Source organism: Rhamphochromis longiceps, linkage group LG20, assembly GCF_057381845.1.
Source record: "Rhamphochromis longiceps isolate RC_006_pf linkage group LG20, R_longiceps_female_GT1.1, whole genome shotgun sequence".
NCBI classification, from domain to species: Eukaryota; Metazoa; Chordata; class Actinopteri; order Cichliformes; family Cichlidae; genus Rhamphochromis; species Rhamphochromis longiceps.
The window spans coordinates 7,284,159-7,306,003 of record NC_140576.1 but is presented as its reverse complement, the minus strand read 5'-3'; the positions used below and the strand labels follow the sequence as shown (position 1 = coordinate 7,306,003).

Genomic DNA, 21,845 nt, shown 5'->3' with positions numbered 1-21,845 from the left:
CTCGCTTAAGTATATAAGGTTTCATTTATAATGCTGTCTTAAAATATTGTCTGAACTACAGTCATGCAGCTACATCTCTATACATCCTGGCCGACACAGTTCCTCTTAGCCCTTGCTAGAGCCACATGAAACCTACTGCACCCATCAGACAAGGCTTTGTTTTTTGGTGAAGGTCAGATTATCAGTTTTCCTGGACTTTTGTGAACAGTGATTTTTTTTTTTCTTTTTTTTTTTTTTTTCCTCCTTTATGGATGCGGCCCATGACAGCTTTATGTGATGTTCTTCACAAATGTCAGATACCAGAGCAGGACTGACACTCTGGAATTCAAGTGATTTACACCCCCAACATTTTCATTTTGTATTGTATAATTAGTCTAAATTGGAAATTTCACGTGTGAAAGATTTTTTGCTGCTGTATTTATAAGCATAGATTTGAGATTATAGATGGTATAGATTTTAATAAAAGAAAAACTAAGTTCCAGACCTTTACCTTACCAGTTGATACTCACTTAATGAATTTGATATGGAAAGGACTACTAAATGCAGTAATTTCGTTGACAGTTTTTTAGGTAGAAGTAAAGACAAATTCAGCCTTTTTTTATTTATTTTTTTTTTAAAATAAACTGTTCATTTGTTACGCTGCTATCAGTAGGCATGTCGCCATTATCATTTATTTCCGTACAATCGCGCTTTTGGTGACGAAAGTCTTTTGTCCGCAGAAGGGATCTGTAGCACGTCTCTCGCGAGACGCCGTAGTTCCGACAGCGCAGATCGTGGTTCAAATGATTGCTGTGTAAATAGCCAAACGTTGCATTTTGTTGTCTCAGAAAGCGGGTAAATCACGACAATGTCGATTCAAGCCTCAAACCCCAACAACCCGGTTGTGTTCTTCGACATTACCATTGGAGGGCAGGTGAGTAGCATCATAAAGACACTTTGAAGCTAACCGGGCAACGTTACCGCGTCACATCAGTGGCAACAATAAAGTTCATAGTCTGGTTAAACCCTGTTAAACGACCTTGTTGTAAAACATACACACCTGATGTACATTATATACAATAAGGGAGGCAAAACATTTATAATCCATTTCATTATTTTCGGGTGAGTTTGTTGAACTAATGTTGACGCGGACAGAGAAAGCACGTTGACTTCAAATCGAAGATATCCCGATGTTGTTCAAAAGAATAACCCTCGCAACTAAATGCATATCAGTATGGTACGATAAATTTGTTATGTGACTGTTATTCCTCTATTGACACCGTGGAAAAAGCTGCATTTGGAAAAATGACTTTTTGAAAACTTTAGATGTGTCTCTCACACGCACACATGTATAGACTTGGTGTGTATGTAAACTTGGGGATTATCCTGTAACAATGCTTCTTGGCCTATTTATTTTCACTTAAATGGTACCACATTTGTGATTTGAGAAGGAGAATTTTGTATGTGGGTTGTGCCCATTAAAATCTTTTCCAATGCCAAATATCTTATTTGCGTTTCACTTTTATTTAGTGTCATTTATCAGATTGGATGATTAAAATCTGAAGAATCAATACATCCTGGCAATTTAACAATTTATTCATTGAACAAACAGCAGCCTCAGTAGCATGTGGAAGACCCATACAGCCACACCAACCTGGCACCTCCACCTCATGGTGGTCACATACTGTTATGGTGACAGGTAAGGAAACGGTCTTCGTGTGGTCTTGTTGCCCTCAGATGCACACTTCGCCACCGTCTCTGTCATCCCCCATTATACGGATCTTGGCCTTCAACTTGGAGATGGTAGGGGGCTAGGGCTCACTCGGTATTGCTCACACTAAGTATTGCTTGTTTTGCAGAACGCCATCTTGAAGTTGCCATATCTAGAGCAGTCAAGCACAGCATGCTTGGAAAAGACATCTGATCACTGTTCTTGCTTATGGGTGCTTCTAATCATTTGCCCATGGCACCTGAGTGCTAGGACCTCCTTTACCTGAGAATCAAAACTAGAATCAATAGCAGAATAAGCTGTTTGGCATTGAAAAAGAAGACATACTCTACCTGCTGCTCAACCCACAAAAGCATTTTCCTTATAGATGTGGCACCATTTAAGGGCAAATAAACAGGATTTCTGACAGTTTAAGATTTAGTGCCAAAAAAATCATTACAACAAAGAAGTAATTGACCAATCACAAATATTGTTTGTGCAAAGTTTATATATGTATGCGAGTGTGTGTATTGAAATACAAGTATTTATAAATTAATATGTATTTTACTTCTTTCTGCATCAAGTGTTATTGGCATTGCCATTCAAGCTTACATTATGTATTAATGTATTTTTAGACAGATTTATTTAATATATTTTTAGAGTTTTAAAAAGAAGTAAATAGTCCTGAAAGTCAATATTATTTTTAGCTTTTTTCTGTGGTGCTTTATGAGCCTGCCCCTTAATAACTAATAGGTGGAAATTTGATCCCATGAGCTCCTTTAAAGACACCGCCCCCAGTTGCATAATGAAGCAGGAACAATGTAAAAAGAAATTAGAGAAAAGATAAAAAGACAAAAGCTATTTAAAACAGAGAGACCAAGAATTATTTTCTATGTTTATCTTTAATTTTTCATTTTGATTAATGATGGTTCATTGTCTCAGACTCTCGCATTGATTAGTCATATTTTTTTTTCTTTTTTTAATGAAAGTGACAGAAGTTCCCTTTAACATTAAAAATGAACCGCTATTATCATAACTTGCCTTTGAAAGCATTAAAATAATATACAGACTCTAAGTACCATATTATGTTAACATGTTAGTTAAGTCCTCTTTTTTTTAATTCATTTTCCTGAATTTTCTAGTTGAAGATTGTTCCATATTTAGGTTTGCTTAAGACTTTGAGAGAAAAATATGTTAGCCTAAGAAAGGAGAATGTCAGTAGTGCTAGTAGCGACTGTTTTTACATAGAATGGTGGTGGTATGAAGTTTGAACTACGTGTACCAGCATATTGTAGTTTTTAGGACACATCTGTCATCTAAAATAATTACAACAAAAGAAAAAAGTCTTCATAAGACCCCTTTACTTATAATAAACAGCCTTATTATAATGATATGGTTAAGTAAAGAAAAGATGCATTTTAGTTACAGCCAATTACAAAATGCCACTGTGAGGTCAGTGTTGGTGTTGCAGTGCGTTCAGTTGTGTTATCTCAGCTTCGTCAGCAGATGGCGTCAGTGTCGGATTAAAAGCTTAGTTTTAAGTCAAGTTTAAGTTTATTCTCCAACTTGGAAATAACATATGATAGAAAAAAGATTACATCCATTGTAGCTGCTGATCATATTTAATGATGTTCATGAACATCCAGAAGAAACTTTGTACCTTTTTGATATGTACAAAACAGTCAAGCAGCAGGAGTGGTAAGAGGGAAAAAGAAGGTATTGTAAAATAAAATTTTATGATGTTACCTGATTCTAACAGAAGAAGGAATAAATTAGAATCAATCATTCAGTCATAGCATCAGGTGTGTAACTTAGAGTAGAGTAGACATTTCCTGCAGCATTGACACAGGTGAAACTTTCTTAGTGGCTCATCACATCACGTTTCTTGTAGTGTAGACCAGGGGTGAATTGCCATTCATACTACACCAATTTACTAATAGATAAAGAAGAAAATTTTTTTTACAATTACAACAACTATTATGAAGGGGCTACGGTTACATAAAATAAAAAAGAAACAAAAAAAAATCCAAATACAAAAACCAAAAAAAGCCCCAATAAACCAAGAAGCACTCAGCGTGGAAACCGTCACCAAGGCAGCTCACACTCTGAGCAGTATTTACTTTTATTAGAATAGTATTGTATTTTGTGTAATATATTATTTATTTTTTTCTTCTTTTTTTTTTTTTTAATTCTTAAAGTACTTGCTTTAAAACATAGTATAGTAAATATAATATAAACTTCTGGTAACCTATATCGCTTATGCTGGCAGTGCAAACAGTGGCTGTAAGATATTTTAAAACGGCCTTTAGCACTTTGACCTTCAGATGAATCTATTTACCTTAAAGATGATGTCAGAGGTCAAATGTGAGTTAGTTTTAACCTTTTTTGTTGTTTGTATATGTTTGCAATACACATTACAACTTTAACAGTCATAGTTTCTAAGTTATAAGTCTGTTTGGCAATTTTTGACCAATAAAACATTAAGCTGACCTTGAATAGCTTGATGGATATAAGTCAGATTTGAATAGATTGTTAATAGGACCTCATTCTAGACCCCTACAAAGTTTGCTATTCAAAGCTTTTTCAGTCAGTGTGTTTAAAGACAGAATGATGCTTACATATACAAACATTATCAAAAACCTAGACGGGGGTAAAAATGACATTTTCTTTGAATTAACATAAACTCTGTTTATAATTACAGGACAGTCTGACCAATGAGCTGCCAAAACCTTTCTGTAATGTTATACATTTCTTACACTTTAAGTCCAGCTGTGTTGACAGATTTCTTTTATTTACTACAGCAATATTTCTTTATCATATAGAAAAACTTGTCCCATGCATAGGGATTCGATGCACTTAGCATCAAAGTCTGCTGTATGTGGCCCACGTTGTACAATGAGTTTGACTTTCCATCTAGGCTTATGATGTCTGTTACTTTCAGGTTTTTTCTTACACATTGTAAGTATTTCTCTTCTCTTTTGATGGGTTGAGCTCAGGAACCATCAGCTCGGGTTGCATTTCTGTGCTTATATGCCAGTAAATGTGCCATGAGCACAGATTTTCTGGTAAATTGGTGTGTGGCCCTAGAGTCTTGCTCTTTACCCAGAATAGCACACCCAGCAGTAAACTGTTGGTGCATTCCAGCCACAACAGGTTAACAGAGATGTATGCAGGTACTCCACGGCCAAAAACCAAACAGGCCAGAGACACAGCAAGAAAAGGCATCCAGAATGTGGCAAAGCCCAGTATTAGACTGATCCAGAGAGGCGGTCGATGGTGGATTGTATGTGTCAGGTAACTCTTTTCATCACCTTTTGTCTCTGGGCAGAGGGTTGAAGTGAGTAGCAAGTTGTTCCCCACCTTCTCTTGTTCTTCCACTGCTTCACAGAACTTGTCAGCATCTCTTACCCACTGGGGAATATGTGAGCAAAATGGTAGCAGTGCTAAAAGGATTGCAGTGAAAATCCCAGCAATGAAGTTGATCACCAGTTTTGACTCCTGCACTTCACACACCAGAGCTTTCTTCAACCTTTTGCCGCAACTCATATCCATCAGTTTAGCATCAGCATGGCTAAAAGAGCACATAAAAGCTAGCAGCCACACGAGAAGTGTCAGGAGTATATTTCTGAGGGTTTTTAAGAAGGCTCTGCCGTTGCTAAGAGCTTTGTCTCTTAAAAGGTAGTCCATTAAACTCAGGCATATCATGGGCAGTGGTAATGCTGCATATGTTGCTGAGGCATTAGTCAAAATGAGGCAGGGTGTAAATGAGTGGACAGGACCCAGTAACCACACAGCTGCCATTAAAATGGTCATCAGCCAGTCAGCCAGTATGATGGACAGGCTGCACGCACTCATAAAGATGGTGTACCGTTTTTGACACAATAAATAAAAGATCACTGTTTCCAGGCCTGCTTTGGAAATTAAAAGTGAAACATACTTTCCAGTGTTGTCTGTGTGACTGGCAGACATGCCCTCCCATTCATGTATAATGGCCATCATTCTGAAAGTGTGGCTTGTGTCAAACAAAGATGGCAACTCTGGCAGCATTTGACTTGGACTGCAGTGTTCAGATGTTCCAGGAAATTCTGTGAAAGACAGCAGAAATTGTATAGACATGATGAAAGCTTATACGGGAGAAAAAAACCACAAAAGAGCTTTTAGCTGTGAGTGCAAGGTGAGAAACCACCTATTTTCTGACTCTTCTAGGGCTTTTGTTCTAGGGCTACAGCTATTGATTGTTGTAGTTCTTGAGTATTCTATCAATTAATCAAGTCATCTGATAAAAAGTACTTATGCCTTTATTAATGAACAATAGTAAATATTCACAAGAGAAAAAAACACTACTTTGATTTAACAGAAACGGGGAGAAAATATAATAAAAAATAAATATAAAAATAAAATAACATGGTAGTTAACAAAAAAGGAAAAACATTTTTTTTTTCATGCCATTGTATTTTTACTTATCACAACCTAAACCACACACTTGGTATTTGGTAGGGGGAGCTGTGATGTCTGCCTTTTACTAACCAGCAAGCATACTGTCTTAAGCCCATGTTGCCCCTAGATAGCACAACAGCAGAAATGATGACAATGCTGTCATAGTTTAACGCAAAGAGTTGCGGTCGTTAGCGAGACGGTGAGCTCACGTGGAATGAAAGAAAACATTGTTCTGCCTTGCAAAACAGCAGCGCTTGTTCCTGTAATCACCATTACACCTTTACTAGGAAAAAGCTGGTGGGACTCTTTTCTGAAACCACTCGATAAACAAGTTTCAACATGAATAAAAGCGAACTTCGCCACTCCCGTCTGCTGCTTTCTTCAGTTAAAATCTACAGTAGAGCTACAGAACATAAAATACGGAGATGAACTGTAAAGTTAGTTTGATATAATCTTTAAACCAGGAAGCTCGCTGAAGGCTTTTGGCCGCTGTTCTACATTATATGGCAGCAATACCTGCAACAACCAGTGTGAGTCTAAAGGGCGTGGAGTTGGATCATATTTATTTCACGGTTTTAGTAGGATTATTTTTCTGGATTATATTAATATAAATATGTAACACACTGAGCCACTGACCCAGTGCTGCTAGGTTGGACACTGAAATATTATTGTTAATTATTAACATCTATAGCATCAAAACTTCAGTTTTGTACAGGAGGAAGAGTTGCATTGAAGCACAGGGCACGCCTCAGTTCTGAGAATGTCGATAAACTTGTTTATCTTCATTGCAGTCATGCATATTCATTAGATCGCTGAAACATAGGTTAATGTGCACACATGCACAAAAACACAGACACACACCAAGTTTGAAAAGATGAATAAAAATACTTGAGAAAAAAATCCTGATTCATGCATGACAGGGTTAAATAACGATAATTACAATGAAACATGCCATGCATCTATAGTAATATTAAACAACCAGTGGGTGGCAAGGTATGGAGTGACATATCAGTATCCAATGTAGTAGTTTATGTGCAAGTATACCATCAACACTGACACAAACACAATAAAACAGCCTTTGAGTAGCTGTCCACTGTAGTGACCACTATGCATGAAAGGGTTAATTGAAGGAATAATAGATAGAATAATCAGTAGCTGCAATCTTTCCTGCTACAGATGATCTCCTGGTGTAGATGTTAATAATTAATTGTAAAACATATTAAAAAATATTGCCTTCAGGATATTTTATAATTGAGTTACTGAGTAAATTGTTGCAGATCTATTTTATTGAATACCTTTGCTCCTGCCCCTATTCAGATTATCGTTGTATTTCTAAACTTTGATCATTATATGAAGAGGGTATTTTAGAGGTCTGCTTTAAGACTCCACCAAAGGGAATACATATACATTGTATGAATCTCAAGTTCATTAAACTATAAAGATAATTTTCTCCTGCAAGTTATAAAATGTCTTTTCTTGTTTACATTCAATTTCATTTTAGAAAACGTTCTCCTGATAATTACAGTATGCACCGCACTTGTAAAGTCTGAACAGTTAAGGGGTCACAGTGGACTGGCAAAATGCATTCATGTAGTACTATAGATATGTATCATTATCAAATTTGGTGTAGTCGTAGCTTAAAAGCTGTGTTACCCTGCTTACAGGTCGCTAAGACTGAGATGATTACAAACCATACACCCTGAAAATAAATTGGGGTGTATCCGTTTGATGCACTGGTAAATTATTAATATTAAAATATTAGATTAAAAGAGGAAACGAGATACCAAGCAGTGTTAAAAATGAACAAATGCAAAAATTCTCAGTTTCTCTCACAGTACTTGATGTGCATCCCAGAAAAAATTGTAAGGGCCTCATTGATTAACATGACCAGTCTGCTTATCTTGTATGTACCTACATACCTAAGAAAGTGGGAAATCGCTAATGAAAATAAGCATCAGTTGTTATTTTGGTATGGTAAACTCCTTTTATTGTAATTTTAAGACATGCTAAAGTGTTGTATTCAAACTGACCAATCAGTTTGCCACCGCAGAATCACTTCTGCACAATACAGCACACACATAAACTTTATGTTCCTTTAGATTTAAATCATGTTCTGCCATTGAAGAATCCTGTGTTTGTCATGAGAACGAAATAATAAATGGCTCTGAATTTACCTTTTTATGCTGTGTTGTATTAGTCCCGTAAGCTTCAGCAGAGGTGGATAACTCTTGTTTAGTAATGTAAGTCCTGCTTCTGACCTGACTGTTATGAGCAGGTAGGCAACTCTTCATGATCCTGTTTCCCCATTGTTGATGCACACACCTGATGAGGCACACCTTCTATTTCTTTTTTCCAAGAACTCGGCTTGTTTTCCCTCCCACATGTATCATGGAAGTGACGACTTCCTGGTGCATCAATTTGCATGTCCTGCAGCCACGACAACCAGTGAATGTTCACAACAACAACAACAACCTTTATTTATAGAGCACATTAAAAGCCTTAGGCATACCAAAGTGCTTTACAAAAAACAATAAAATAATACAGTTAAGAGCATTAATATCAAATATAATAAGAACAGCAGACAATGTTCACAGTAGAAAGCCACTAATAAAATGGACTGCAGCACATAGATTATAGCAGACCCAGTGCCGCATGATAGAGAACACCAAGAATGAAGGAATAGTAAAAAGTTAATGCAATAGGTCGCAGTTAACAGTCAGCATTTAACGGGTAGAGAAGGCAAGTTCAAAAAGACAAGTTTTAAGGCGTGCTTTAAAAGAAAAAATAGAATCAGACTCCCGAATGCCAATCGGGAGGCTGTTCCATAACTCAGGTGCAGCAAAGGCAAACGATCGATCGCCTCTAGATTTCAACCGAGATCTGGGCTGAACTAACAATAACTGCGAGGATGACCTTAAAGCCCTGGCAGGGACATAAGGGTTTAAAAGTTCCTTAAGATAGGTTGGTGCAGTATTATTGATAATTTTAAACGTAAGCAGCAAGATTTTAAATTGAATACGGTATTTGATAGGCAGCCAATGCAGCTCAGCAAGAACCGGAGTAATATGGTCAAACTTCTTGGTTTTAGTTAGAATACGTGCCGCAGCATTCTGAACTGTCTGTAATCTATGTAGAAGGGTAACATGGAGACCAGAATAGAGTGAGTTACAGTAATCTAGTCTTGACGTTACAAAAGCATGAATGAGCTTTTCTAAGTCATTATACGGGATATAGTGTCTGGCCCTGGAGATGAGACGAAGCTGATAAAAACTAGATCTGACAACAGCAGACACCTGTTTATCAAGTTTAAAGGAGCTGTCAAACAAGACACCCAGATTCCTGACAGTATCAGAGAAAGAACTAGTAAGAAAGCCAAAGGCATCTTGAAGTTTGGCGCGAAGGGCATTACTGCCAAAAATCATGATTTCAGTCTTTTTTTCATTGAGAATAAGAGTATTTGCCAACAGCCATTTCTTGACCTCACTCATGCACTCACGAAAGTTATTTAAAGATAAAGCGAGATCATCATGTAACTCAAAATAAATCTGGATGTCATCCGCATAATAGTGAAAAGCAATGTGGTATTTCTCAAAGATAGCGCTTAAAGGAAGCATATACAGTGAGAAAAGGGTCGGGCCTAACACAGAACCCTGGGGGACACCACAGCAAACAGGTACAGGGGAAGAGGAAGATGAGGCCAGATGTACCGAAGAAAGCCGATTGGAGAGGTAAGATTTGAACCAGTCCAAGGCAGTGCCCTTAATGCCAACAGAGTGCTCTAATCTTGCGACTAGGATGTTATGGTCAACCATATCAAATGCAGATGAAAGATCCAATAGAACTAAAACAGAAGGACGACCATTATCAGCCATAAGTAAAAGATCATTAAAAACACGAAGCAGCGCTGATTCAGTGCTATGATGTTGTTTAAAGGCTGATTGGAATTTATCATTTATATTATTCTCGTCCAGGTAGGTCTGCAGTTGAAGCAGAACCACCTTCTCAAGGATTTTAGCCAAGAAAGGAAGCTTGGAAATCGGTCTATAGTTGGCAAAATCACTATGATCCAGGTTATTTTTCTTTAAAACGGGTTGAATAAAAGCATGTTTAAGAACTGAAGGTACATAACCAGAAAGCAAGGAGAGGTTCAATATAGACAATAGACAGGGTCCAATTACATTAAAACAATCCTTGACTATACGAGATGGAAGAACATCATGTACACAATTAGTATTGTTTAGTTTCTCAGTTATACGCTTCAGAGTGGGAAGTGAAATTAATTCAAATTGATGTAAGGCAGCAGAACAGTCAGGATTAGACATACTGTCAGCCACCAAAGGAAGCGTAGATCTAAGAGATAAAACTTTATCTAGAAAGTAGTTTGAAAATTTTTCACAGAGACCTGGGGAGCACGAGAGTGGCATAGAGGGACGAGGATTCACCACTGAGTTAAAAATTTTAAATAGGATGCGAGGATTGTCACCATTAGAAGTAATAATCTTAGCGAAGAAGGCTGCTTTAGCCATTCTGGCAGCAGATTGGAATTTCGAGCGGCTAATACGTAAAATGTCATATGATGACTGGAGTCTATCATTCCTCCACCTCCTCTCATCGCGCCTGCACAAACGCCGTAGAACACACAATGTGTGTTTGAAACTACTCCCTTTAAATTATTTTGTTTGCCTACACCTCATGTATATCAAGTTACACTCGTTTCTTGGGACTCAAGATCCAGTGAATGGCCGGTTCACAGAAATGTCAACTCGTCTGTCTTTGACCACAATAGACTGGTGATTATTCCTGTTGCAAAGTTGATATGTGGACTATGTCAACACTGTAGCCTCAGGTTTGGCTTGATTAGTTTGCTGTGTGGTTTTATTCTCAGTTTTGGTATTGTTATTATTTTCTTTTACTCCTCCTGATCAGTTAATATAGGTGTGGTGAATTTGCTCGCTGTGGATTGGAAAATTTCAACATTGTTTGTTAGTTAAAGCCTTGGCCTTATGTCTAAGTCGGTGCACTTGAGACCTGGTTTTTCCAAGTAGCATAAATCCCTTGAAATGGAAATAATCTTGGAAAGTTGATACCCTAGTAATAGGATGACAACAAAAGTAGTCCACTGTTAAGAAAGAAAGTTAAAAGCTGTCTTACCTATTGTTGGGTACAAAACGTCAGGGGAAACCAGACTCCAACAAGGGAAAACCCTTACCAGATAAAATGTGCTGTGCTTGTTTGTTCTTTATCAACACAATTTCTGATTTCATTTCTTTGTCTGGAAACCTTAAGCATACTGTTTTATCTCTTTTATCTGGCAAGCACAGGACATCTAGAGGCCACTGTGGTTTGTCCACATGGAGTGGAGGACGAGTTGTGCAGTGATGTCATGAGGACAAACCGCTCCTTGTACTCCAAATGTTAGACTGTTCTCTCACACAGACTTGCACACATTGTTGTAACAGTGGGCCACTTACATGAATTCAACAGTATCAGAGAACTGGGCGGAGAGATGGCCACACTCATTTACATGTAAATATGTAAATACAAGGCTAAGATAATTTATAGTCCAGTGACGTTTTGCATCAAGATTGTAGCATCTCATTATTTCTGTTGTCACACCTGCATGACATCAAAACTGAGACACAGCAGAGCTTGTGTTGTTTAAACAACAGTAGTTATGTTCAACTTCGCCGAATATGTAAAGTGTTCAGCGAAGTCGACACAAATTAAAAACCAGAAGTAGAAAGTAGAAAGTGTAACTTCAGCTCCCTCTGAAAGGGTGTTAGTGAGTGTACATTATCATTTAGACAAGAATAACCTGTTTCTGTGTTCTGGTGCCAAATCTCCGCGAGGTATATTCTTTTGTGTGGTTACCCTTTGGTTGGTTAACCAGTAGTTTTCTTTACTGCAGTGTTGATTTTGACATGAAATTTAGATGTAGTTTTGTATATTCTTTTGACTAAAACATTATTTAGTTTAAGTCATTAAATTAAACATCTAAATTCTTTGTTTTTGTCTGGCTTTTGTTGCCTAAATGTCATAAGATTTTAGTAGACTAATTATAAACTTGATTCAGTTGACTAAAATATTCAGTATAAAAGTTGAAATTTGTCCATGTGTCTGCTCTTCTTTTCCTCCCAAGCACTGACATTTTGTTGTGTATTCATGACAATTGGGACCACCCCATCAAACTTATTATCTTGTTTTTGTTTTTAAAAAAAAGTTTGCGAGAACTTTGATAATTCTGTTGATCAATTATTGTTAACTTTGCTTTACTGTTTGACAGGATGTTGGACGGATGAAGTTTGAGCTCTTTGCTGATGTGGTTCCAAAGACAGCTGAGAACTTCCGGTAGAGAACAAGTCACACAATCACAGACTGCTCACAGCCTTATATGATATAATCTTCTTTGTTGTTGTTTGATATACAGTATGTGTTAACAGAAATCAAACTTTAACAGTTTCATAATCTCTTACAGGCAGTTCTGTACTGGAGAGTTCAGGTAAGGCAATGTGTGGTGGATGCATATTTGCAAATACCACATCACCAATCTGTACAGTTATTGACATAACATTTACATGCTCTTCTTGAAAGCACTTGTTAGCAGGGCCGCAGTTATTGATTATTTTAGTGATCAAGTACTCCATCAATTATCGAGTAATCACATAAGAAATACTATTGTCTTAATAATGAGCATAATATTCTTAAGAGAAAAGCAAAGGTTTTGCGAACTGAACCGCTCATTCGTTTGCCTTGATGCATGCTCAATCATCCGTTTAAGTAAATCCCAAAAAGCTGATTCTGTTCATCTAGACGTAACTTTTTCAGTGGGAGAAATGTTTCGTCACTCATTCAAGTGACTTCTTCAGTCTAAGCTGACTGCAGGTTTCCCCAACCATATAAACAGTACCTTTGCACAATGACTGAAACTAGCCCACTGAATGAACAATGGGCTATGAGGTCAGTTTCTTGATCATTAATATGCAAATTGAGAAACGCTTCTCCCACTGACATTGCTACATCAAGATGAACAGAATTAACTCTTTGGGGTGCTCATTGGTTTGCATTTTACAAATTCCACTGTATTTTCGGGCTGAAATGTGTGCCTGCGTGGTAAGTGTACTAGAGAAGGAGTAAGTATCTGGTGACTGAAGGAAGAAAAAAGCGCATATCAACATTATCAGAACTGAGGTGTGTCCTGTGCTTTGATGCAGTGTTTCCTGCTGCAGAAAACTTTGGGTTACTTGCATAACCCCAGTTCCCAGAATAGCATGGGTGAGATGTCTCACAATGGGATGTGCCTCCCTGAGATGAGCATTTATCTCATTCCACTAATCTTGATTGGCTGGTGATTGTAACTAGGGGTGGGCGATATAAACGATATACGATAGAAACGATATAAATTTGGCCAACGATAGAGATTTTGACTATACGCTCTACCGCAATAGCGCATGTTGATGATGTCATCCAGCTGCGCCTGTTTTGGTCGAAAGCATCGCAGCGGCTACAACCATTATCGTCTGCAAATTATGCTGGGCGACAGTCATAGCAAAGAGATGAAGCACTTCTGAAATATGGGGAAAGCCAAAAACTGCGCTTCCTCCACTTCCGTAACATTGATTCCTTAATGTTGAATTCTCTCGCAGCTGCTCTATTCCCATGTTGTTGCAGTATATTAATAACTAACCTTGTATTGTGGATGAAAAATCTCAGTTGTTCTCCTGACTGAAGTTTATAGAATCCTGCTATGCGATTGCATTTGTCCCTAACCACCAGAATCCCTCACGTTAACTTTTATCGAGTGGAAAAAACGTTTGGCGTTCATCCTCCAGCTTCACTGTGCTAATGTTATGCTAACATAGCTGTGTCGCTAGCAATCACATAGCACAACATATACCAGGTAGTTCAACTTCAGTAACCCTGCAAAACGCCACTGCTGATTAGTTTTCTGTCTTCATTTATGTTGGAAGTGGTAGCAGAGCTGTACGTTTTAATTAGTTTCAGAAATTTCTGTCAGAACATGGTATGAAATGTTTAGGTGGAAACTAGCGAGCTAACTTCCTGTTAACTTCTAACTCCGTTAAATTTAATAAATTCTGTTTTCATGGATGCCTGGATGTTAAACTTAATTGTTACACCTGGTAAAGCAGCAACACTGATGATTTTATTAATATTAAAGATGAAAGGATTTAGACCGTTTTTAACTCTCAGTGTTCGTTTGACTTTGGGACCTGAACCCATGGCGTTTTGGACCCAGATTACTACGCGAAGCTCCTCACTACGGCAGCCGTAATGCTCTGACAATCCATTAAGCAGTGCGGCTTACCAAAGTTGTACTAAAACATTTTTTAACAGATTTCTGCACGCCCAAATCGGTTCGAGGTCAGTAAGCACAACCAGAATTCATACATAAGGCACACTCTTGATTTTTGAGAAAATTAAAGGATTTTAAGTGTGCCTTATTGAAAATACGTTATACAGAAGAAAATAATATATCGCGATATATATAGTTACCGCACGTGCTTCAAATTATACGTGATATGGATTTTAGGCCATATCGCCCAGCCCTAATTGTAAAACCCACGTTGGGCAGAACCACCTATCCTTTAGTAACTTATGCTTACGTAGCTGTTATTCAGGATAAGCACCTCTTCTTGCCTTTCCTTAGCAAGAAGGGCTTGTCTATTGAGACATCTTACTCATTTTACTTTGAGAACTGGGGTTACACAAGTAGCCTAAAGTTCTCATTCCTAGCATTTGTTTTGATGTCCCATTATGGAAAACGGAGATTCCAGATTCCACATAGGCCAGATTGGGCTTCAGTTACACCCTGGTCTGCCCTAGAGCAAACTGAGTGCACGAGGCCAGAAGACAGGCAGTAACTTGGAGTACTCTTTGATAAAATGGCAGGGGAATGTCAGGCCACACTCTTCTTTTTCCTGAGCTGCTGACTTACCTGCTATGCGGGTTGTCCCGGTGGAACTGCTGTCTGAGTTGTGGCTTACCAGCCCTTGTTTTGGGACCTTGAACTGAGTGGGAAGCTGGGTGACTGCCTGAGCAAAGGTCTGTCATAAGATAAGATAAGATAAGATAAGATAAGATAACCTTTATTAGTCCCACACGTGGGAAATTTGTTTTGTCACAGCAGGAAGTGGACAGTGCAAAAGTTATGAGGCAAAAATTAGAATACAATAAGAATAAATACAGTACACAACTGTACAGAATAGAATAAAATAAAATACTATATACAGTAGAATAAAATAAAATAAATATACAATAAGATAAAAATAGAATACAAATACTATATACAACTGAGTAAAAATACAACGATGACAGAAAGGATTATTGCACTTAGTATTATTGCATATGTATGGATGTGTGTGCTTGATCAGTTAAAGTCTTTATTATGGAGTCTGACAGCAGTGGGGAGGAAAGACCTGCGAAATCTCTCCGTTCCACACCGTGGGTGCCGCAGTCTCCCACTGAAGGAGCTGCTCAGTGCTGTCACAGTCTGCTGCATGGGGTGGGAGATGTTGTCCATCAGGGATGACAGCTTAGCCGCCGTTCTCCTGTCACTCACCACCTCCACTGGGTCCAGAGGGCATCCTAGAACAGAGCTGGCCCTTCGGATCACCCTGTTCAGTCTCTTCCTGTCCCCAGCAGAGATGCTGCCGCCCCAGCAGACCACGCCATAAAAGATAGCAGAAGCCACAACAGAGTCATAGAATTTCTTCAGGAGTGGGCCCTCCACTCCAAACGACCTGAGTCTCCGCAGCAGGTACAACCTGCTCTGCCCTTTCCTGTAGAGGGCGTCTGAGTTATGAGTCCAGTCCAGTCTATTGTTCAGATGAACACCAAGGTACCTGTAGCTGTCCACAGCCTCAATGTCCATACCTTGGATGTTCAGTGGTTGCAGTGGAGAATGCTTGTGCCTGCGGAAGTCTACCACCAGTTCCTTGGTTTTACTGGCGTTGATCTGGAGGTAGTTCAGCTGGCACCAGTCCACAAAGTCTTGGGTCAGACCTCTGTACTCCTTGTCGTCCCCATCAGTGATGAGGCCGACTATTGCAGAGTCATCAGAGAACTTCTGCAGGAAGCACTGGGTGGAATTGTGGGAGAAGTCTGCAGTGTAGATGGTGAAGAGGAACGGAGCCAGAACCATTCCCTGTGGGGCCCCCGTACTGCAGACGACCCTGTCCGACACACAGCCCTGAGTCCTCACATACTGTGGTCGGTCGGTGAGGTAGTCCAGGATCCAGGTAGTGAGGTGATGGTCCACTCCAGAGTTCACCAGCTTGTCCTTTAGAACCGAGGGAAGAATGGTGTTGAAGGCACTGGAGAAATCAAAGAACATGATTCTCACAGTGCTTCCAGCGGTCTCCAGGTGAGCGAGGGAACGATGTAGGAGGTGAATGACGGCATCATCCGCTCCAATGCCAGGCTGGTAGGCAAACTGAAGTGGGTCCAGTGATGAGCTTATTAGGCGCCGAAGCTGAGCCAGGACCAACCGCTCCAGGGTCTTCATCAGGTGGGATGTCAGAGCCACCGGCCTGTAGCTGTTGAGGTCCTTGGGGCGTGAAGTCTTTGGCACTGGTACAACACAGGAGGTTTTCCAGAGCTGTGGGACTCTTCCCAACCTCAGGCTCAGGTTGAAGAGGTGCTCCATCACCCCACACAGTTGGTCCGCGCAGGACCTGACGACCCTCGAGCTGATGCCATCTGGACCCGCTGCCTTCTTGCCATTAATCCTCCTCAGTTCCCTCCTAACCTGGGTGGTTGAGAGAGACAGGCTGGAGCCTTGTGTTGAGTGTGTATTGGATGCTGTTGTTGGGGGTGGGGGGGAGTGAGCAGGGTGAATAGAGGAGGTGTGAAGTGTCTGAGGTGGAACAGCAGCAGTGGGGGTGGGTGAGTCTGCAGCCGATGTTGCAGACTGCCTCATGGCTGAGTCAAATCTGTTGAAGAAATGATTCAGTTCATTTGCCCATCTCACATCCCTCATGGGGTCGGAGGTGGTGTCGGCTCAGTTTTCTGGGAAGATGGAGATTGAGACCTCATCCTCCTGCTTCCCCGTCTCACATCTATGCCTTATGGAACCCAGAACAGTCCTGAAATGTGGCTTGGATTGTGCAGCGTTGTATGCAAAGATAAATGTCTGTGATCACAGTGATCTCTTCCCACACATTAGTCAGTCCTAGTCGCATTGGCCTCACATAGACCTCTGCTTGGTAAGCAGCTAACATGGAGGTAATTTTCAGTGCTCTTACCGCTAAAGCCGCCACTTTGTAGGCCCTTTCATTCACAATGAAAATGTGGAACTCCTGGAGGAGCCCGTAGCCAGCCGTGGATGGAGGTGGGCTCCGACTTATCATAGGAAGTGAAAGTAAGCCATGCTTCTCTGTGCCCTCAAAATCCAGGGAAGAAGCCCCATGTTACATGAGTAACTGCTTTGCCGCCCTGGTGGCCTGGGGCAATTTCTTCCCTTCATAATGTGATCTGGTGGTCTGAGACCTGGTGTGTGTGTCCGTAATTGAAAATTTGTTGCCACAAACGAAGAGTAGAGCCCTAGTTTCTCTGCTTCCTCTGGTGTGAGGGGGAAAAAAGTGCATATCTTTGATTGCTGGGATGTTTACAACAAAGGCAATCAGTTAGCTGGTGTGCTAAACTGTACAAAAAAAACCCCCGCCTTACTGAAAAGTAAGTGGTATGATGCTCGATCAGTGATGAAGTCTCGGGTTCAGGATAGACAACCATAAGGTAGCTAGCGGCCGGTGAGGAAAAGTTAGGAAATCACTCCTGTCTATGGACAGTTAAGATAGCTAGCCTAATGAGGGGTTGAGATATGTTAGCTTTGTACTTTGGGTTGCTGTTCTGTTGAAACAGGTTATCATCAAGGATGACTCTGTACAATGCTGCATTCGTCTTTCCTTCAAACCTGATTAGTCTCCTGGTTTGCCATAACAGTTTTGAGTGTTATGACAAAGGCTGCGAATACTTTTGTTTTGTTTTTTAAATGAATTTCCAAGAATAATATTTGAAATAGGGCTGTATCATAAGAAAATGTGGAACAAGAGAAAGTGCTGTGAATACTTTCCAGATGTACTATATTTCATGCTGGCCCATTTACTGTGAAAATCTGAATCACAAACATAGACAAATCTACTTCGTTTCAAGGAGACAGTTGACACAGTTTGTACATTAAAGTATTTTACTGCTTACTTCATTTTCTTTTCTCACTGACTCCTGTCTTTTTAGGAAAGATGGCGTTCCTATTGGCTACAAAGGTTGCACATTCCACAGGTACTCACATGGCATCTTGACTTCTGTAGCTTACATTAAACTCTGGTGTTTGACTTATGAAGTGTGTACACTACAGCAGCAAAGCTGAGATGATATTCTGCGCTATAGTTACAGAAGAAATGTACCGTGTTAACGAAGGGTCTATGATGACAAGACTAGCACATCTGTTATGTGATTCATAGTGTCATTTAGAAAACTTTTGCAATGCTACACTGCCTCTTCGAAAATGGAAAAGAGCATACATTTGTGTCTGTGAAGGTTCTCAGTCATCCAGGTCATCGTAGTCAAAGGAGCTTGCAGAGAACAGCAACACGCTCAGACAAAAACTGGTTCACCCGAAAGACAAAACGCCAAAACACAAACTTAACAATGTGGTGTATGCTGTACAGTGCAGCGAGGAATGCTCAGACCTCTACATTGGAGAGACCAAACAGCCACTTCACAAGCGCATGGCACAACACAGAAGAGCCACCTCCACAGGACAAGACTCAGCAGTCCATCTGCATCTTAAGGATAAAGGTCACTCTTTCGAGGATGCCAATGTTCACATTTTGGACAGAGAGGACAGATGGTTTGAAAGAGGAGTGAAAGAAGCCATCTATGTCCACTGTGAGCGACCATCTTTGAACAGAGGCGGGGGTTTACGACACCAACTCTCTGCCATCTATAATCCAGTTTTGAGATCCCTTCCCAGACGCCTTAACGCCCACTCACATCCTGGGCCATCTGACCTCAGGAATTCGCATGATAAGGTGGGGCCAGGTTTCACAATGAACACACCCGAAACTCTGGCTGATTGGGACCCACACCCAGTTTCACACCTTGGCTCAGGCGATTAGAGGATCATCAGGGGGTCCTTTTGTCCCTCTGTGGGGGGACACTCCCACTAGGTTTATATCTGGGACTCTCCACCATTTGACCTTAGAACTGAAGAAGCTTCTCGGATGAGAGGTGAAACGTCTTCAAGCAACTTAAAGAAGTCCAGACGCTTTTCTTTGCAAGCTCCTTTGACAGCATACATTTGTAATCTGCTGTCTATTACAGTTAGACTGTAATACTTTTCATATATTTGTTAACTTTTGTGAGGTTTTCTTTAGCAGAATTGATATTTTCTTTTTCCATTGGTCATTGGCAGGGTGATCAAAGACTTCATGATACAGGGAGGAGACTTTGTAAATGTAAGTACATGGAAGACTGGATTGACAACACAAATATCCATAGTTTAATGGTTGTCTTTTGACTGTGTCTGGAAGATTTGCACAAACGCTTTGTGAATTTGAGAATTTGTTGATTAAATCTTGCCATGGTAACTATTGACTTGAACTGAGCAGATTTATACCACATTGGTGTTTCCCCCTCTGGTGGTTATGCAGCATATTACAACACATTTAAAATTTCCTAATCTATTGCTCTCTTTATGAGCCCCTACTTACTACTGTATGTACTATTAATCTTTTGTGCAGGGTGATGGAACAGGTATCTGCAGCATCTATAGAGGTCCATTTGCAGATGAAAACTTCAGAATAAAGCATTCTGCTGCCGGTCTTCTTTCAATGGTACGTGTTTTGATAAATCTACTTACATTTTATCTTGCAGTATAGTGATTGAAAATGTTACCAGTTGATTGGGTTAAACTCCTACTGGATGGCTTAATCTCCACGGATACACTTCAGGTAAATCACCCTAACCAAAATGTGTCTGTTTTAATATTGTATCATATTACAGGCAAACAGTGGTCCAGGAACAAATGGATGTCAGTTTTTCATTACCTGCACTAAATGTGACTGGCTAGATGGGAAACATGTTGTGTTTGGTGAGTAAATCAACAGTATTGCATTTTTTTACTGTATTGTCTGTGTCAGAGTTGAATTGTCTTACTTGTAATTATTACAGGAAAACTGGTTGATGGCTTGCTGGTCATGAGAAAAATTGAGGTAAGAACTTATCTTCCCTATAAATCTACCATATTTGTTTAAACGGACAGATTTGTATTTGTGGTTCTTTTGGTAGGAGTAAATTGACAGAGACATTGTACACTAAGCTAAAAAACTTCAAAGGGGGAGAATAGCCATGAAAAAAATTTAAGCTAAAATGTAGTATTACCATTTAAATTTAAGAAATTCTCACAATTCTTCCGCTCTCTTTCTGCACGTTCCTGTCTGTTTTCTGTTGTGCTATCTAATAGAGCCAAAATGCTCAAATAATAATAGTAAAATGAATAAATTCTTACATAAAATTAATTTTGAAATGCCTTTCTTTGGGAAATAAATGAACACAACCCAATAAAATGCTGACTTTTGTAAACACTCATCACTTTACATCTGTGATGTTTAAGGCTTCAAGACCTTTTTTTAAAGCAGGTATCCAGCCTAATACTAACACCTACAGTTTAATCTTTTATAACGTAATGTTTATGTAACAAATAATTAAACCTGTAACTCGTACAAGTCCATATAAATCACCGTAGTTGGATGTAGTGCTTAGATTACAGCTTTAGAGTGGCATTTTTGTTCTAAACGTGTGTCACTTTCTTCCTACAGAATGTCCCAACAGGGCCCAACAACAAGCCTAAACTCCCCATCGTCATTGCACAGTGTGGAGAGATGTGAGCCGACACGTGCTAAACACCATGCCAACATTACACAGCCTCTGTATACTTTTAATGTCTTAATTGTGACTTGTTACTCTTCAGAAAACATTAACACACTGATTCCTACAATGACCAGTAGTGGACATTGATGTATTTATTTGGTTTCAGACTGCATTTGTTTTAAATTCATTGCTTCATTGCTGTTGTTCTGTCAAGTCCAAATTAAGACTGTTTGTGTACCTTTTTTCTTTTTTTAATTGAACAAAGAATTGGATGGTGGTCATACTTTGTGTTATTTCCAATCAATAAATTTCTGTACATTTTTATAAATGCTGCAGATTTTTTTTTATATCAAATTATTCAAAAGGATTTCATTAAGTGTCAAAGGGTGTCAAATGTTGCAATACTGACCATTGGATATAGTCTAGAACAGGGGTCACTAACAGGCGGACCGGGGTCCGAGTCCGGACCCAGTCGCCATCCTATATGGACCCGGACCTATAGTTAACAAAATATTAAATTATATTTAATTTTGACGGGGCGATTCAATTTTAAGCAGTAACCTTACATTGTATTAGACCAGGGAACATGCTGTATTAGACCAGGGAACATACTAACCAATTGTGTGCGAGTTACGCCACCCACGTGACACTACTTAGCCAATCACATCTGCGCATTCAAGGCGATCGCAACGCTGAGTGCAGACACAGACAGACAGAGGAAAGACATGGTGAGAGGTGAATGACAAGCGAGACGATTAACGATACAGTGAGACAAGACGTGAGCGGGAGTCACAAGAGGTAAAACAACTATGGCGCTTTCAAAAAAGAGAAAAGT

General features: G+C 39.6%; 2 protein-coding genes across 2 annotated transcripts; one reads left to right on the top strand and one right to left on the bottom strand.

Moving 5' to 3' along the window:
- The first annotated feature begins 724 nt into the window (after window positions 1-724).
- ppih (peptidylprolyl isomerase H (cyclophilin H)) lies at window positions 725-21,338 on the top strand. Its single transcript, XM_085392582.1, has 9 exons — window positions 725-913; window positions 12,408-12,472; window positions 12,600-12,623; window positions 18,374-18,418; window positions 19,554-19,596; window positions 19,882-19,974; window positions 20,144-20,231; window positions 20,312-20,352; window positions 20,959-21,338. The coding sequence occupies exons 1-9, from the start codon at window positions 848-850 to the stop codon at window positions 21,025-21,027; spliced, it is 534 nt and encodes a 177-aa protein (XP_085248708.1). The 5' UTR covers window positions 725-847; the 3' UTR covers window positions 21,028-21,338.
- Window positions 3,291-8,438, bottom strand: LOC146644828 (uncharacterized). Its single transcript, XM_085392578.1, has 2 exons — window positions 8,299-8,438; window positions 3,291-5,772 (listed from the first exon to the last, which is right to left on the bottom strand). Exon 2 carries the CDS (start codon window positions 5,732-5,734, stop codon window positions 4,637-4,639), a length of 1,098 nt encoding a protein of 365 aa, XP_085248704.1. The 5' UTR covers window positions 5,735-5,772; window positions 8,299-8,438; the 3' UTR covers window positions 3,291-4,636.
- Window positions 21,339-21,845: the final 507 nt, after the last annotated feature.